This window comes from Falco naumanni, chromosome 6, assembly GCF_017639655.2.
Source record: "Falco naumanni isolate bFalNau1 chromosome 6, bFalNau1.pat, whole genome shotgun sequence".
NCBI classification, from domain to species: Eukaryota; Metazoa; Chordata; class Aves; order Falconiformes; family Falconidae; genus Falco; species Falco naumanni.
In genome coordinates, this window is record NC_054059.1 from 90,253,095 (window position 1) to 90,271,624 (window position 18,530).

The 18,530-nt window shown below is 45.1% G+C and overlaps 1 protein-coding gene across 13 annotated transcripts in view; it reads right to left on the reverse strand.

Annotated features, from left to right (window-relative positions):
- Nucleotides 1–18,530, reverse strand: part of EHBP1 (EH domain binding protein 1) — a 226,642-nt gene that overhangs the window by 180,406 nt on the left and 27,706 nt on the right. For all 13 annotated transcript variants that reach the window (XM_040598120.1, XM_040598132.1, XM_040598131.1 and 10 more), the window contains exons 3-4: nucleotides 13,970–14,027; nucleotides 474–569 (exon numbers count right to left, since the gene is read on the reverse strand). In XM_040598120.1, the coding sequence (XP_040454054.1) occupies nucleotides 474–569; nucleotides 13,970–14,027 (154 nt within the window). The remainder of the gene's footprint in view (nucleotides 1–473; nucleotides 570–13,969; nucleotides 14,028–18,530) is intronic.

The following is an 18,530-nucleotide window of genomic DNA, read 5'->3' on the forward strand; positions in this document are numbered from 1 at the left end:
GTTTGTGTGGCATACTAAATACTGTGAAATTAAGAGCTGGATTCTGTTTCCTAGTAAACAGAGTAAGAAATAGGGTCACTGCACCACAACTGAACAAGGAAGTCTAGAAATGACTGTGTTTTGACAACTTCTGGCTTAAAGTGTGTAAAGAAAACCAACCAGACTATAACCCATGCCAAGCTCTTACACATGTGGTACGTGCGCAGTTACACATGTACTAAATTCTATGCCAATGACTCGCCATAATCAGCTCAATGGGATATTTCAGTGTGTTAACTAAACTACAAAAGTACGCGTTGGCAGGGAACAGACCATCCTTCTCTCCCAGATTTAAACTGGGGTCATGAGGTTGTGCAGTTAACAATTTAAGCCCCTGGAAGATTAAGCCTTGTGATTACTATCTGATGTTTCTAAACATAATTTTCCAAGATGATGTTTATGAAATAGGAAAGATTATGCTTTAAAAAACATACCTTAAAGAGAGTCACAGTAATTTCAACATTTTCAGGAACAGGCCACACCACCACCCCGCGGTACGGGTTCTTGATTCCAGGCTGCCAGCTATGAGCCTAAAGGAAGAAAAGAAACAGTTGTCTTAAAGCTGTTATAAAGGTGCTGGCTCTACTCCCACGGGACCCAGTGCATATAGGTAGAAGTAACATGTCACTGATCCAAAAAGGGTCTGTTCTGAAACCTGTGGCTCTACTAAATGCTATAAAGGTCACCATTAAGAATGACAATAAGGAAACTCAGACCACTAGTAGCCTTCCCCCCTCCCCCACACTGAACTAGCCCTGTTCATCACCAGGTCCTAAACTTTGCTTTTTTAAGTACATAGCACAGGTCAGGACACTCAGAGCCTTCCAAAAAATTCAGGCCATAAGGCCAGAGCTTCTGTAGCAAGCTGAGCTTTATTTTGTTTTTATACAAATGAAGGAATGCTTTTATTTGAAGAACACATGAGTACAGCACGTAGTGCTGGGTTAACCACATTTACACCTAACGAGAGTAAAAACGCATTTTTGTTTAAGAGAAAAAAAAAGTGAAAACAACTATTTATAATACAGATTAAATGCTACTAAAACATTTAAATTCTTAATTTGGTGGGGTACCTACCCCTAGAAAAGATACTGAAAAAAATAACAGCTAGACTGAGAACTTGTCTACCTTTGAGTATCGATCTGGACTGACGCATGGCCTGTATTTACTTTTTAACAGCTAGTCATGAAAAGCACCATGTGTGAGCATTTGTTTCAGAACAAGTATGCTTTGTCCCAAGCTATCCTATTTTGTGATGCTGTAAGACGAATGAGGGAGGAATACTGACACTTAAGTGACTGCTGAGGTGTCAGTAGAAATCTGTGCAAGTTTTATCAGGAAAGAATGTACAAGCCATTTACCGTTACCTGAAGCCAATTAACCTGGCTTCTTTTCTTTCTTTTTTTTTTTTTTTTTTAATTCTAGAGCATCACTCATTGCCAGTTATATACTCCAATACTCAGAACTTCAATTTAGACTGCCTATTAGAACAAATTTTTTCCTATAGTGAGGTTTGTAGGACTTGTGCCTCAGGCTCTCAGGTACCCTGAGGGTGCCTGGGCAACTTTGAACATGACTTTGCTAGACCAAAGTGGGAAAGACAAAGATGATGAAACAGTCCCATTCAATCACATCGAGGCAATGACTCTCCACCGCTGCGTGCTGTAAGCAGTGAGTACTCCAGATGCCAGGTTTGTATCCAGCAGCCCCATCACACATGCCTGCTGCTTCATGAGCCCTCTTGCTGGGCTTCTGCCAGAGCCTGCAGCATCACCAGGCACCTCTGGTGGACTCACTCTCACTCCACCCCCTCAGTCCTCACAAAGCAGAGGTCTGCAGATTAACTCCAGGTGACAGTACCTGCTAAGGCAGCAGGGGAAGGAGAGAAAGGATGAAGGGAGAGGTGGAGGAGTTGGGAAGAGATATGAGGCTGAGGAAGTGGGAAGCTGCTGACAGAATAGAGCCTGCAGAGGCACCAAAGAGGACCCTACTGGCCTCCACAGCCACACGCATGCAGCGCACTCCCATTATTTTTATTTTCTTGCCACATGTTGCCAGCTCTCCTGTCATTTAATCACTAGTTTTTCCATCTTTGAGGTTCTGCTTAAAACTCCAGCTCCCAATGCTGCCTAATTAAGTTAGAAATTTCAGTAAGTTTCTATAATTTGTGCTTGCAAAGTACACTTAAATAACATGACTTGGGCCATCTGAAGAGAGGAATTTTTAAAAAAGGGCAACTTAAAAATAGTAGAAGTTGGGTTCTTTCAACTCCATGAATTTCAGCCTAATCTAAATTCAAATCTAATTCCAAAGCAGGCCTGGATGAATTTCTGAATAAGTAAGCAAACACCACTGTTCATAGCTTTACTCCACAAGCATATTTTATAAGATAAACAGGTTTTGCAAGCAGCAAAACACACCACAGCAGTTGTCATCCCCACCACAGCCACTTGAGCTCCAGCTTGCGTCCCCCTTCCACAGGGCCCGCAGTGCCTCGCATCACTCTCGACTTGTCTGGTGGGGACATTCAGCCAGCCAAACACCCACCTGCCAGCCAGCCTGTCCTTGGGTAGCATCTTGTAAGATAAATCAGCTTCTCCTCCATAGGGGCACTCCATCCTCTTTCCAGATACTGATTTTCACAAAACTAATAGGAGCTCACGGTGTGTCTCAAACCTGTGCTTTCCTGCTGGTTTTGGCCAATACTGACAATTATGTCAAACTTTTGATGTCCAAGATCCAGGCACTGACAGCCTGCTCAGTCGAGGATCACTTGTTCCATTTATTAAAAGGAAAAACAAACTAGAAAACGAGCATTCACTGGTGTAGGCAAAGCTTTACTTCAAGCCCTTTATCAGCACTGCCTCCCACCAGCAAAGCTAGTGGGACACAACAAACACACACATGGGTATGTATGTTTTTCCGTCAGTGAAAGCAACAACCAGGAGACAAGCTCTAGCTAATGAGCTTTTAAAGCAAAGTTGTTCTGTGATACTGAATGTTATGAAGTCCTTCTTTGGCTTTGAAAAATAAACACAAACATTGCAACAGAAAAAGGTAACATAAAGCTATGTCTGGGTTGCTGGGAAGGAAAAAGGGAAAGGTGAAAGCAAAAGCGGAAAAACCAGAGGAAGGGCCAACACCACCAACAATAATTTAAAATTAACATGGAGAGCCTTATTCTAACATAGTATTTCTCATGTTGGGGGCCTCTGTGCTGCAGTTTCTTGGAGCTACATTTGGCCTATATCAAAATCCTAAGTCTTGACATTGATATGTGAGCTGGATCAGGCCACAGCAGAATTGCCAGCACTTCCAGACGGGGATCGCTGTTGGGGCTCAGCGAGGCGCTGCATCAGCGCAGTACATTTCCACTCTAATTCTCACCTCTAACTCAGTTTCCCATTGGGTTGTGCCTTCTAGATCCACTTTTTCCTTATCTCCTACTAGTCTTCACTAGCCATGCCCCTTGTCTCTGAAGCCAAGGCCATAGAAGCAGCTGAGCGTTAAGTGCCCACCAGCAGCAGGTGCCTCACCCACAGCCCTCCTCTTGCTGGACTCATCTCTGAAATCTGAGGGAGAAGAGCCATGGCCTGGAAAGAGAAGCAGAAATGCTCTGTTGCGTTTCAAGAAGAAAAGGCAACTCCTCCTTCTTTCTGCCAGTGGAAAAAGAGAGGAGACAACATAGCACGAAAGCTCTTTTAAATCGGGAAACAGGAGCTGCAGGAGGGGTTGCTGAAACACCCTATAAATAGAGTAGGGCTGTGAATGACATTGTCCAACCTACGGCATTGCTCTAGCACAAACTGCTGGCTGCTAGAGGAAGAAAGCTGCTTAAGAAAGGACATGGAGCTGAGCCCACAGACCCGCACGGGCACTTCAGGCTACCCAGTTTTGAGATCTTTCTCTAAAACAACAACAGGTACAATCCAGACAGCCAGCTCTGCCATCTACCATACGCGATGTTCCGAGCATCACAACTGTTCTTCTGTGCTCGAACTGGAAAGACAGACTTGATACCTCTGCAGTTTTGGCCTCTGGTTCCAATGAGAAGGGAAAAATCTTTTAAAATAGATCCAAACCAGCAACTTACAGGGCCCGATAAATCAAGTGTTCAATGCTCCATACGGTTAATGATCTGCTGCCCCACTTGGACACGCACAGGTCTATGGGGCCAGATGGGATTCGCCGAGGGCACTGAGGGAGCTGGCGGAGGAGCTCACCAAGCCACTCTCCATCATTTACCAGCAGCCCTGGCTAACTGGGGAGGTCCCAGCAGACCCGGGGGCAGCCAGTGGGACGCCCATCTACAGGAAGGGCTGGAAGGAGGAGCCGGGGAACTACAGGCCTGTCAGCCTGAGCTGGGTGCCAGGGAAGCTGGCGGAGCAGATGGTCCCACGTCCACCACGCGGCACGTGCGGGGCAGCCGGGGGGTCAGGCCCAGCCAGCGCGGGTTTGTGAATGGCAGGTCCTGCCCGAGGAACCCGATCTCCTGCCAGGACACGGTGACCTGCCGAGTGGCTGAGGGAAAGGCACTGGCTGGTGTCTGCCTGGAGCGCAGCAAAGCCTTTGGCCCGTCTCCCACGGCATCTCCTGGAGACACCGCGGTGCTGCCCGTGGCCGGGCCGGGGGTGCGCTGCGCTGGTTCAAAGCTGGCTGGGCGGCCGGGCCCAGAGCGCGGTGGGGAACGGAGTCACCTCCCGCTGGCGCCAGGCTCACGGGGTGTCCCCAGGGCTCCGGGCTGGGGCCCGTCCTCTGCAACGTCTGTCGCTGAGCCGGGCCAGGGGATCGAGTGTGCCCCCCGCACGTGTGCAGGCCACACCAAGCTGGGGGGAGCGTTGATCCGCTCGAGGGCAGGGGGCTCTGCGGGGGGGGCTGGGCAGGCTGTGCCCGTGGGCCGAGGCCACTTGTACGAGGTTCAGCCAGGAGAAGGGCCGGGTCCTCCCCTGGGCTCACAGCGGCCCCAGGCAGCGCTGCGGGCTGGGGGCAGGGGGCTGGGGAGCTGCCCGGGGGAAAGGGCCTGGGGGGGCTGGCTGACGGCCGGCCGTGTGCCCGGGTGGCCAGAAGGCCAACACATCCTGGCTGGGACCCGGAACAGCGTGGCCAGCGGGGCCGGGGCAGTGCCCGTCCCCTGCGCTCGGCGCTGGTGCGGCCGCCCCTCGGACCCTGGGCTCAGCTCTGGGCCCCTCACGGCCGGGGGGACGTGGAGGGGCTGGAGCGTGGCCAGAGCCGGGCAGGGGCTGGGGAAGGGGCTGGGGGGGGGCGGCGGGGGGGGCGGCGGGGGCTCAGCCCGGAGAGGAGGGGGCTCAGCGGGACCTTCCCACTCCCTACAGCTGCCTGACAGGGGGCTGTGGGCAGGGGGGTCGGGCTCTTCTCCCGGGCAACAGGCACTAGGGATGAGGGGAACCGCCTCCAGAGGTTTAGGTTGGATATAGGGAAAAGTTTCCTGACTGGAAGGGTGGTCAAGCACTGGAACAGGCTGCACAGGGAGGCGGTTGAGTCGCCGTCCCGGGGGCGTTTAAAAAGCGCATAGATGCGGTGCTTGGGGACATGGGTTAGTGGTGGCCTTGGCAGTGCTGGGCGAACGGTTGGACTATGATCCTAAAGGTCTTTTTCAACCTAAGTGATTCTTTATGATAATACAGATACATCACACCAAAGGTCTTACAAACTGTATTAAAAATTAGTGAAATGCCTGAAAATACTGAATCTGTTGTCAAGCAGCCTTCAATAGTCAGTAATTCGCTCTGATGTTTGTGCAAATTCTCAACATTAAGCAATCAACAAGGTACAGTCTCTCCACTAAGTGTCCACTGTTTGGCTGTGTGAAATGAGATTCTCACACACCTCTCTCACCTCATGCACAGGCTAGACAAATTCAGGTCTTGCTCTCCACAGAGGGCTTACTTTTTCAAGTGGGCTTAATCAGAATTATTTTTTTCTTGGCACTGTTGAAAGTCCTGTACCAAATGATGAAACATTACAGAAGACTATAAAGCAGCTCCATCTAGTTCAACATATGGCAATACATTGATTGAAAAAAAAAAATGAGACTAGCTCACCCCAGGGATGCCTCTTGTACACCACTTTTACTTACAATTACCCACCCCAGGGGCTGACCTTGACCATACAAAACTACCTCCCACTCTGCAGGCAAACTTGAACTCCAAAATACAAACACATTTCTGCAAAGCTTGGAACAAACCAGGTAATTTTATAAATATTGTTATTTTTCAAGTAATCTCCTCCAGTCCAAAAAACAGTTACTGTCAATTCTCTGTAATGTAAGAAAGTGTATAAACATTTATAAATCCAGTGTCATCCCCTCAAAGGGAGGAGGGGGAGGTAGCAAAACCAAAACACCTTACCAAATCCACACTAGAATCTTCTAGCCAATTCCAGGGGCAAACAGGACACACCAAACAACAAAACATGAGAGACTGAATATAAACCTTCCCTTACAGTCACTGCTCAGCTATCTAGATTATAGAACACAAACAGAACAATCTTTTAAATCTGAATAAAAGAAGATAAAGTTGAATACAGCCCCAAATCAGGAACTTTGGTTTCAAATATGGACTTAATAAATGCCACCACCAGCTGTCCATCACTTCATCATGAAGAAGATAAGGCAGATGCAGGCAAATCAATTAACTAGAGTACATTATGAAAGTCACTTCCTCAGCCCCTGTATGTAGGGGATTTTCATGACCTGGCACATATGCCATTGCTATCATGACCAACTCTGGTTATTGCTGCTCACACTTTTCCTTGTCTCTACAAAAATCTCTTTCCTGACCCTTCAAAACCAAAATACCACATTATTTCAAACCCTTCCAGATGCTTTATGTTACCCATCTGCTTTCTCCCTTCCTCACTATGCCTCGTCTCATCCTGTTGTGCAGGATAATTACAAGTTACTTTCCTGTAAGATCCTAGAGCTGACCATAATATTTTAAGCCTGCTGCAAATTATGGAAGAGTTTATATTTATGAATCAAAAATATGTTCCTATAGCTAAGCCCTCAATACTGTTTCTTAAAAGCAAAAGCCAGAACAGACCTACCATTACTTCTCACCTGCAGCCTCAGAAGTGACTTTCTTGTGAGTCAGTGAGCTACTGCTTTTCCTTTCCTGATAAAATTTTTGCCAACTGCCTATGATCAGACCAGCTCTGCTACTTGTCTCTGTGACAGGCTGTTCAGGGCACAAGCGCCAAGCAGCAGCTCGACTGGCTCCAACAGTGCTTATGGCAGCTCAGCTCATAAGGATAATCCCTCTTCTTCAGCAGTATCCAGGCAGAACACCCAGACAGGAAGAGGAAAAAAAACCTAAACCTCCTAACTCCGAGGAGGAGCTGACATTCAGCAGCCACATCCTTCATTTGGTGCCTCCATGCCAGCAACATGGCTTGTGAAGACCGAGCATTGCTCCGATTTGCTTTGTGTGGGAGCCCCCACCAAAGCCATACACCATCTCGGGATAGCCAGAGGCCAGTATGATCCAGCCGGAAAAGGAATGGACTGGGAAAAGCTGCTGATCCCCCACACCAAAGGAAACCTCAACTGGCACTTTGTGGATGGCTGCTTCTTCTGCACCGTAGCTCAGTATCACAAAGGGAGGAGCCAAATTAAAGACCATACTCCAGACTACAGCTTCCACTGTGCTTGGCCCTCCAGTCAAAAGAGGCTGGGCACCAGAACAACGTTCCTGTCGCACGCTCACCCTGGGATGCAATCCAAAAAGCCCATCACATGCCAAAGAAGGAAGTTCAAAGCCCTGGAAACACCAGGCAGCCTTCATTCAACCCACTGCTGTCAGTGACCCTTGCGAGTAGGTGAGGAAACTAGCAGATTCCCACAGGTCTTCCCATAAATGTCTTCAATTCAACAGCATGCACATATGTTACAATTGTAATTATGCATCCATGTACTACTGCTAAAAAGCAACAGAAAGACTGCTAAGCTTGGAAAATGAGCAAAAACTCATCTTCACTAGCAAGCTGATTTTCCAGCACTGCTCAAGCTTGATTTCACACATACACATTTGTGACATATTCTTTAAATGCATGATTCATGCTACTTCTTTCACCAAACCTTGCCTTCTTCATTGTCCACAGCATCAACAGATGATGCTCAGATAAAGAGCCTCTTCCCCTTTCTCATGAAACAGTTTCTGGCCTTATCTACTGGTCTTATTCACACATACACAAAAAAAAGATAATTGAATGCAGAGTTGTTTTTCTCACAGTTTTCTGGGACATCCATCACTGCACCTCAGAATGTCACCAAAATTTAACTTCAGGGGATCCCTTGAATATAAGAAGGGTATTCCAGCCCCCAATTTACAAGCAACGAAAGAATAGACAGTTTCCACTAATTTGGCATGGTCTGCTTAAATCAGCAACAACCTTACTTTACAGGGATTAAGCATGAAACAACCTTTTGTTTTGTCTTCCAAAGCAGAATTTTTTCACTTTAACTGTAATGATAGCTGCTCAACACTGCTGCAAGTCAGTCCCCGTGCTCCAGACACCCACAGAATCGAAAGATACATCAGATCTAGCTTTAATACTCTATCTAGCCTCAGTCAGGAATTTTGTAGATAAGGATGGGACAAAACTGACCTCCCCAAGGCAACCCTTCACCACATAATAGCGACGCAGTCTTTTCTGTTCATGTCCTATACCTTTTTTAATAAACACTCTCCAACTTCTTTATTGATTAAGCAGTTTCGCTCACCACTCAGTCCTCCTGTTCTCCCTAACAAGGCTGCAATGCTGCAGGAAAACAATTTGAAATTGCCTTATTAAAGACTCTGTCATATGCCTGAAATGGTATGCACCAGCCACCAGAATGACTCGTCCTAATTTTGACCGCTTACATTTGCAGCCCAGTATGATTTTGTTACTGTACCCCCAAACCCAAAAGCCCCAGGAGTGCCATAACTGAACTCCACTGGCCCCAGGCAGTCATCGGGTGTCAGAGTCACAACACACCTTTGTGACTCTGGTCAGGGGAGAAGCTGGTAACGACAGGCAGGGCTGGCTAGGCAATGGAGTAGCCAGAAAAGGCAACAAGGACAAGTTCTGCCAAGGACAGCAGAACAGGTGACCCAGCTGCTGCTTTATTGATGACATATCCTTGAAAAAAGGCTGGACAGACTGCTGTTGTGGACAAGGGATCCTTTTCACTACCTGTCTCTCTGCTTCTCTTGGCTTTGCTCTTATTTTCCAAGTCCTTTCAATGTTCCCAACATTATTCCTTCTCCACCGTGTTTAAACAGGTTTTGATAAACCTGCAGCAGAAGTGCTGAAATCACAGCAAGGCACCTTCTTTCAGCTTTGATACAAAAAGGATCTTTGAAGAATAATTCTGTAAGGCTTTCAGAAGCAAGTGCAAATTCGATTCTTCAGAGGTTTATGATTCAACCATCAGCTTGTGTGTGTTCACAGGGATAGTGAGTACCTCCTTGACATCACGGCAACATCTTTTTTCAGATTTAAATTTCTTAGTTCAAAGCCTAGAAATGTGAAAGCATCTCAGTGAAATGAAGGCAAACATATTTACAACACATTTTTCCCTTGTTCTACACTAGAACAAAGACATTCCTCCCCCACTCAAAAACAAACAAAAAAAAAGGCAAAACCAAAAGCCCAGGGCCTGAAAACCTGCGGGCAACGTGCCAGTGTGCCAGGGTACCACAGAACAAGAGCTAAGCAAGTCCACTGCTACAAGCTCCATCCTCTGTAAACCATGGACGTTGATAACCACCATCTAACTGAGGCTTGAGGAGTTGTGGCAAGTTCCACCTCCCATATTTTGAAGACAGACAACATCTGCATCAGCAGATAAGCCTCCCCAAGTTCATTTTGGTTCTAGGATTGCTCAGTAATTCTGTCAAATACAGCAGGACTGCAAATCACCTTTTTCTGTAAATGTAAACTCCTTGCACACAATGAAGATGCCCAACCATACAGAGCCAGCTTGTCTTGACAGGCCTCTTGAAAAGCATTGCTATCAGACTTGCCCAGAGAGGGGGATCCCAGAACACAGCTGCAAGTAATTTCAATCTGCATTAAGGTCAGCAGCTGCTGGATACATTTATGGCCCTGTGTCCATCCACCAGACTGCCATTTAAATGCTCTAAGTGGTTATTGCTTTTCATTTACAACACTGTAAAACTTACTATAGTTTAACATGCTTACAGTCCCTATTCTATGTTTCCCACAGTAACAACTAAAATATTCAGACTCCTGCACATGGTGTCTCCCATTATTTCTTCTAATTGAGGGACCACTGCACTTTACATGGAAAGAAAACACGCGGGCCAGAAGGCATTTCAGAATCACAGAAAGCCCTTATTTTTGTGGCTTCGAAGGACATCAAGAACTCTGCTTTCGGCTCAAAAGCATCTTAAGATTAGATCGGTTAAGGAGGCTAGTCCCATTATACATCTGTAGCACCATCATACATCTTCCAAGTTGCACCACATTTTTGGTTAACATACCTCTTGCACCTTCCCAGTACAAGAGAGACATGGAGTTGGTGGAGAGAGCCCAGCAAAGGGCCATGAAAATGTTTAAGGAACTGGATCATCTCTCACTAGGAGGAAATGCTGAGAGAGCTGGGACTGTCTGGCCCGGAGAAGAGAAGGCTCTGGGGAAGGGGGATCTTACTGATGCGTAGGAATACCTGAAGGGAGGGTGCAAAGAAGACAGAGCCAGGGTCTTCTCAGTGGTGCCCAGACAAGAGGCCATAAACACAAAGTGAAAGAGCAGGCTCCCTCTGAATATCAGGAAACACTTTTTCAGCGTGAGGGTGACCGAGCACCGGCACAGGCTGTCTTGAGAGGCTGTGGAGTTTCCCACCGTAAAGATACTCAAAAAGCTGTCCAGACAGAGCCCCAGGCAATCACCTCTAGGTGGCCCTGCTTAAATGGAGGGGTTGGACCAGATGGCCTCCAGTGATCTCTTCCAACCGCAACGTTCCTGTGAATCTGAACTATCTGTTGGGGATGCCCCTCATTATCCCTAACTATCTGAAAAGTTCAGAAATCATAACCTCCAAATAAGTCTTTACAACATTTTTACAGTAAGACCTCATACCTCTCCTCCACCTTCTCAAAGAAGCTGAAAAACATAGACAATTATTAATGCTTTGTACTCACTGAGCCCAGTGTCTGTCAAAAATAAAATAAGAGGAAATACTCATTTGACTTGCTTCCAAGAAAGCAATTAGATGAAACAAATATGTTGAATAAAGTATTTTACTGGCAGGATGACTAAGAGATCAAGAACATTTATTGATCTACAGTCTTAGACCCGAACAGCTCAAATCACATCAACTACCTAAGCTTAAAAATTAACTATCCCCTCCCCAGGCCTCAGGGCCACTCAGCCCCTTTCAAAGTACCTTTGTGGGATCTTACCAAGTACGAATGAATGAATGAGTGGAACACATTTCTGAGTCTCAGGTAAATCTGCCAGTTTATCTAAGAGTTGTTTCTACTGCCTGGTGACCAAAAGAGAAGACACTCACTGGAGGACATATCCTGGAACTTGATGGTCCAGCTGAAAAAACCTTCAAGCCCAAAATGCTGAGCTAGAATCAGGAAATCCGCTCACCTCAATGCAATGTTGCCAATGGAGCCTACGGCACCATGCCTGTAACACCACGGGCAGAAACCCATCACTTCACAAAGCCCTGCCGGACTTCTGTTAGGGCTTCTGCTTCTGGACATACTCTGAATCTCAACAAAACAGTCAGTCATGGACAAATACCTTGCTTTCCACCAAGCTTTTCAGGGCTACAATGCTTGTGTAAGTATTGAATTGACTGTTCTATATCATCTTTTCTCTCTGTGTTCCACAGAAATTAAATGAAACTAAAATGGAAAAGTTATCATAGAAGAAGCCGCAATAGACACCATACATCAGCAGTTGCTGTCTAGATGTACACCATGCTATAAATTCAAGGTAGCTTGAGCTAGTTCATCCTTCACTGAAAGAGGAATAGTCCGACTGGCTTTGCTGAAGAGTACAAACATGGAACAGGACCAGTAATCTTGGAAAAGGTGCCAGACAAAGTTCACACCCTTGTTTACTCACCAGGTAACACCTTTGGGTTTTGATATCCTAAAGCAGAGTTTAGGATACACACACTGGAGCAGCCATTTGGTTGCACAGTCACTTTCAGCCAGTACCCAGTCTTTAGATAAAATAGCTTAGAGCATCCTAGACCTCACATTAAAAGACAAAATACAGCAAATATGCATGACAGTCAGAAAAAGAGGAGTACCAGAAAAAAAATCCAAAAAAGTCTCTCCTGAGTAGGGTAGGAAACTGTGTATCACATTTTCTAAACATTTAAGTTCTTCAACACATAATTATTTCAAGGTATTTCCTTAGTGTGGATGCCCCCCTCACTGTCCAGAGTTTCCTGGAAGTGTATTTTGAGTTACATGCATACACCAAAAAGAGGAGCTTAGACCATCTCTATAACTGAAGTGTTAAAGAACTATTAAAAGACTGAGTTCCAAAACCTCCCCTGTGGACAAGACCACTTGCCATAAGCCTGACCAAGGTAAGAGGCAACAGCTGTGGAGAGAGGGAATGAGCAAGAACAGCTGAGTTCTCTCCAAGGGGAGATGCTCCTGGGAAGGGAGGAGACCAGCACGCCTCCTGCCCCGCACCCTGCCCAGCAGTTAGCACACTGCTCTTCCCCAGCTCATTCCTGTTGCCCTTCTCAAGATTTTGGACAGGTGGAGGACAGCCCTACACCAGAGGACACAAGGCAACAAAAGAAATCCTGCAGTATGACCAGCGCTCAAAGGCCTTTGCTTGCCTGCTGTACGCGTGAACTAGGCTCCCCATCTCCCTGAACAACAACCGACTGCTAGGATTGACAAAAGATTTTACTCTAATTAGCCAATAATACCATACCATACAGGACATTGCCATATGAGACGCTGAAGAGGTTTAGAAATGCTTGCCATTTATTTCAATCTCAGTGTAAATGAAGAGTGTTGTGGGGTTTTTCAAGCTTCATTTTCTACGGAAACCAAGCCACACACCCAGTCTGTCTTGCCTCTCCCTTCACCCCAGACCCAAAGGAGGCTCCACGGAGGCTAACGCATCTGACTGTCAGGGCATTAAAACCTAGCAGTCCAGACAAACTGAGCAGCATTTAAGAAGGAGACAGTAACCTCATAAGGCTTTCGGATTTCTTACTGCAGGAAGAAAACCAAGGTGAAGCTCACATGAGAGGGTTACTCTGCTTGCAAACTTTTACACATCAAAAAACCCCAACCCCATGAAGGACAAGTGTTATGAATGCCCAAATACTGGACAGACTTCACTTGGCAGCCTGAGGAAGGGGAAGCTCCAAGTCATCAGCCATAAAACACAAACTCACAGGACTCCTTACAGTCTTTGTGGAAGTTAAATGTTAAAATTCAATTCAGTGATCACTACTGGCCTGAAAGAGCCTGTTTTTATTCTTTTTGATGTGTACTATTTTTGAGTTGTGAAATAGCCTCTTATCTTATCAGACTTCATCTTCCTATTGCAGGGACGTCAGATTCTTTATTACTTTATTTTTTTATTGTTTAATACACTTCTAGTAGTGAAACAGATTCTCCTTTCTAATTAGGCCTCACTTAATTGCTACCGAATTTGAACTGATGATGACACAGTTCTGCTAAACAAATAACCAAAGCCAAAATCTGAGTTAAATGTTTCCATAAATTAGCACTTACATCAACAGCAGCTTTCTGAACTTTATGGATAAACTGATTTATAAAAAAAGAAAATAAAATCAATTACAGTATTTCTCATTTATTTGGCTGCTCCCCACACGCAAGAAACTAAGCCTGCAGACAGCTGGCCCTGCTTGTCACTGAAGTTGGGATTTAGTAAGCCATCAACTAACCTTAGATGATTTTCTTCGGCTTCTTCTTGTCCAAACCACCACTAGTTTATCTGGCTGCCTGTTGAAGATAAGGAAGAAAGCTTAATTTACAACAAGATCAATATGTAAACAGTTTACATTAAAACTCTTGCAATACATAATGACATCCTTAGTGAATACATTATCTCTTAAAAATAGCAATCTAAAAACCACTCTCAGCATCAGTCATTTAACAGGAAAAACAATGTGTATTTATAGAAAAAGGCTGTCCTCCAGTCCGCACACTAATGTCATCGTTCGCCTCCTGCTGCCCTTGCCTGTGGGCATCTCCCCAGAGCCAGCAGCACACCTGAGCAGAGACTCTTCCATGGGGTAGAGAGCAGGATCCATCCTCTTTAAAACCACCTTGGAAACAATCTGGTACCCAAAATAAACATCAGCACAAGCTCTAGTTTGAAATTCTATGCAGACATATTGAAAGAGTACTGCTAAGTAGCAAAGAAAACAGGCAATTTCACTTTTTCATTCCTAAAGGATTATTTTTTCTACTTGAATACCTCAAACAACAAGAGAATCAAGTCCTGTATTGCCCCTCAAAATCTCCTTGGACAACAATGGCCAGTCATTTTTTTGATATTGATCTAACTTGCAGGCTTCCCCCCCTCTCCCATGATACACTTCCCATTGTATGGCCACACTTCTGATCCCACTTCCAGACCCATGACCCCTCTTCCGAAGACTCCTGACCCTCTGTTCCGGCTTTGTTTTCTGGCTGATGACCCAAATTCCATCAACAAGCCTGACTGCAAACCCACCCACAAATGAGTTTCAATGGAGTTCACTTCTCCACTTAAAAGTACTAAACCTGTGACTCCACCTGGAAAAAATTGTTACTCGGATTTTTGAGACACTGGTGTAAGAATCCTTGTGTTTCTAAAGCCAAGAGAAAAACCTGTTTCATGTTTAAAAAAATATCAAGGGGGTGGGGAAATTGGTTGTTACTTAGAAAAAGTCAAGATACAATGCACTCACATCATTATTAAAAGATGTACCCCAAAACTTATATGCAAATATCCCGAATTAAAAAAAAAAAAAAAAAAAAAAAAAAAAGCTGTGTTCACACTGCTATCCTAGTATTTCATCACAGGGACACTACCTACTTCGTAACTAACTCTTCAAATCAAAACCCAAGTGTTATAATAGTCATTTTAAGCACTGAAGTGCTGACCACCATGTTATATACCTTCCCATTGAACTATTCATCATTTCTGCAGGCTACAATAAAACTAATATGTCACCTACAATTTACATTTAAACCCCACCTACTAAAGTTCTAAACTAAAAGTTTAGGAAACTAAAGCTCTCCTGAAAAACAGAGTTAAAGTCAGATCCTGTGAAGGAAATGAGGACACAGCTTTTATTTGCTACTCCGTATTGTGCCTCGCTCCTTTAATATATCACTTAATTTCCAGGTTGGGATAAATTGAGAGTGAACTAATCTACTGCATTTTAAACTGTGTAGATTCACTCCTATGGCTTGTTTAGGTGACCTAAACCATAGGTTGGCTCTGCTTGCAGCTTCTCCTGCAAAATCTCGCTTGGTAATGAAGTCATCCCGTTGTGCCTGGAAGGCTCTGTGCCCACTTGGTGCCAGGTGAGTCAGGCTCCCGTCTGTTGGTAAACCCCCCCCCCTTCACTTTGATGGGAGCTGTGCTTGCACCACCCCAAAAACACACCACCCCCAAGAAGTAATTTCCTTGAAGCAAAGCAATCCAAACCCAGGCCTACAAAAAACATCTATTTCCAGTTATTTCACTCTGCACTTTAAAGCTGACTTATTCTCATTTCACAAACTAGCCTGTGAACCAACTTTAATTTAACCTTGATTCATTCAACCCTAAGCTTGCCTCTGAGCACAAAAAAAACCCGTCCAAAGCAGGGAAAGGCAGGGAGAGGAAAGAAAAAAAGCTAGAAAAAGCTGCATTCCTGCAGTACCAGCAGCTACACTGAAGACAACTCCCTCTGAGAGTGGGATCCCAGGAGTCACACAAATAGGTGCTTCAGCAGGAAAAGGCAGGACAACGCCTGCAGAGGTTAATGGGAAGAGTGCAAGTCCACAGGGCCATCAGCCCTCCACGTCATCCCCCGTGCCCAGGGTCAGAGTGCCCGGCAGCATCTCTCCTCCCTCCGCCTGCTCTCCAGGGCGGCCAGCGCTCTGCGGCGGTGCCCTTGGCCTGCTCACCTGTACCCGAACATCAGCTATCAGAAACATGTAAGAGACAAAAAGACATTCTGCATGGTATACTTAGTAAATCATGAAAACACCGAATTCCAGCACATGGATTTTAAGAGTAAATTTCCACAATTTTTCATTAGAAGAGCACTCAGGTCTCCAGAGATCCAGTCAGGGAGGCTGAGAAGGATCCTACAGAGGTCCGTTCCTTTCCTGCAGCTCCAGCTCAGGTAATGGCTATGCCACTTTGTCCCTCCAGATCTGTTTGGATCTTTTCTTATTTATCTTGGCATCAGAAGTGATTTTTTTCTTAAACAGCACTGTATCTTCTCCCCGGGAGGGCAAACATGCCACAAGCTGGAAAAGCAAAGCAGCACACCCAGCTCCACATGGTGCCAACATCTAAACCAGCTGGCCAGCCCTGATGGAGATGGCTCAAGAACAGTTACACACACGTGCAAACAAACAGGCCAAGAGAAGCAGGACAGCAAAGCGAAGCAAGAGAACAGGAGGAATGGCAGTGTCAGTGCCAAAGTGAGTGAACTCAAAGTAGGAATGAATCTACACCTGCATTCCTGCAAAGCAGATACTTTTTCATTACAGCATACTGTAAAAGAGATCCGCAGCTATGCCAGATGTCTTGAAAAAAAACCCAAAAGAAAAATAAAAACCATGAAGAGGCAGCTATATGTAGACATAAGACCATTATTCTGAAAAACTGAGTAGCATAAAACAATCGTCAAGGGTTGAAAAGCCTCAATGCAGAAATCCCTCCAAGTCTGGACAGGAAAGAAAGAACAAAATTAGAGATGAGCAGTAAAACACAAGTGTCATCTCCTGTGATACTGGTATCTGCACCTCCCAGACTGGTAATTGACCTTACACTTATAGCACTATTTCATTACATTTCAAACTATACCATTGCTCACTTGGATTTCCACAGGTTGCCACAGTGCTGGTGCTTCAGTGCAGTTCTCCAGCAGCAGCTGCGCCTGCATCACATATACACACAGTTACCACCAAGCCTGGATTGATTTTCCAATTTTGAAGAAATCCCTCTGCCAGGAATATAAAGAAATACACTAACATGAAAAAGCCAACTGGAGTCCCAATCCAGACTGAGAAGACAAAGCTACGCTGACGGGAGAGCACAAGCAGCGCTTGCTCCCCTAGGCTCTTTCACCAGTATGTTTGTTATAGGAGTATATTTTGCTCCTTCAGCTTCAAGTATGAGAGAAATCCACAGCCAGAGGTACTTCATCAAAACAAAAGGAAGTGGTCATCACAATATGAAGCCAGAAACATTTAGCAAAATGGAATGGGGAGAGAAAGGAAGAGAAGAAAATATCCTGAAAGGAAAGTTTCTCCACGAAGTACACCACATGCTTAACTGAAACAAACCAGAAAGAACAGCAGTTTTTTCCAAGGGATTTTCTTCAAGAAAGTCACAAATAAACAATTTTAAAATATCTCCACAAAACAAATATCTTCATTTGTTTTACAAATGAAGCCAAGCAACCTTCTCTTCCATAATCTGTTCATTGCTCTTTTATACCCATATACCCCTAGAAGAAAAGCCCCAGCTCATACTTTAATCAGGAAATTTGCATTCAGCGTTACTCGTGAATATCTCTGTCCTCAGTGCTAGGAAACAGCCAAACTCATGTCATGCAGTTTGCTCATTTAAAGCATTTAAGTAATATTTCTTACTTCAGACTTCTCCCCTCCTTCAACATTATAAACCTGGGCTGCTCATTAGCCAACAATAAAAGCAAATAAAATAACTCCTGAAGAATTAGGCTGAAGACGAGCTTTAGTATCCTTCATAAGCTTATTAAGTAAACTCAAGAGATCAATCCAAATACAAAATCCACAGTGGTGCAACCTGAACAAATACAAATGGTCAGCTATAAAAAAAAATAAATTAATTTCCTGTGCTGCACGAACATTTCTCATTTCTTTAAACCCACCAGCTTTTAGATAGTCACTTTTTGAGCAAAGCCAGTATGTTTAAGGTAAGGAATAACACACCACTAACCCTAAAAAGATGGGGCTGAAGTTGGGGAAGTAATTGGGTTTTAGCTGAACAGCTACATCTCCGTGCTAAGTAATTGCTTCAATCAATTCAACACCACCAACCCTTCAGCAGGAGTATTTAATGCTGTACTGGAATCAAACGCAATTCCCTTGGTGGTGCTTTGCATTTCACCCCACTGCCAAAGCAGCAGCAGCCCCAGGGAGGGGGAGTCGAAGCAGCCATCAGCACTGGGGCATCAGGCACTGCCACCACACAAGGCAGGGACCTGGTGGCAGGTGCTAAAGGATCCAGCTTGGATCCAAAAAAAAAGA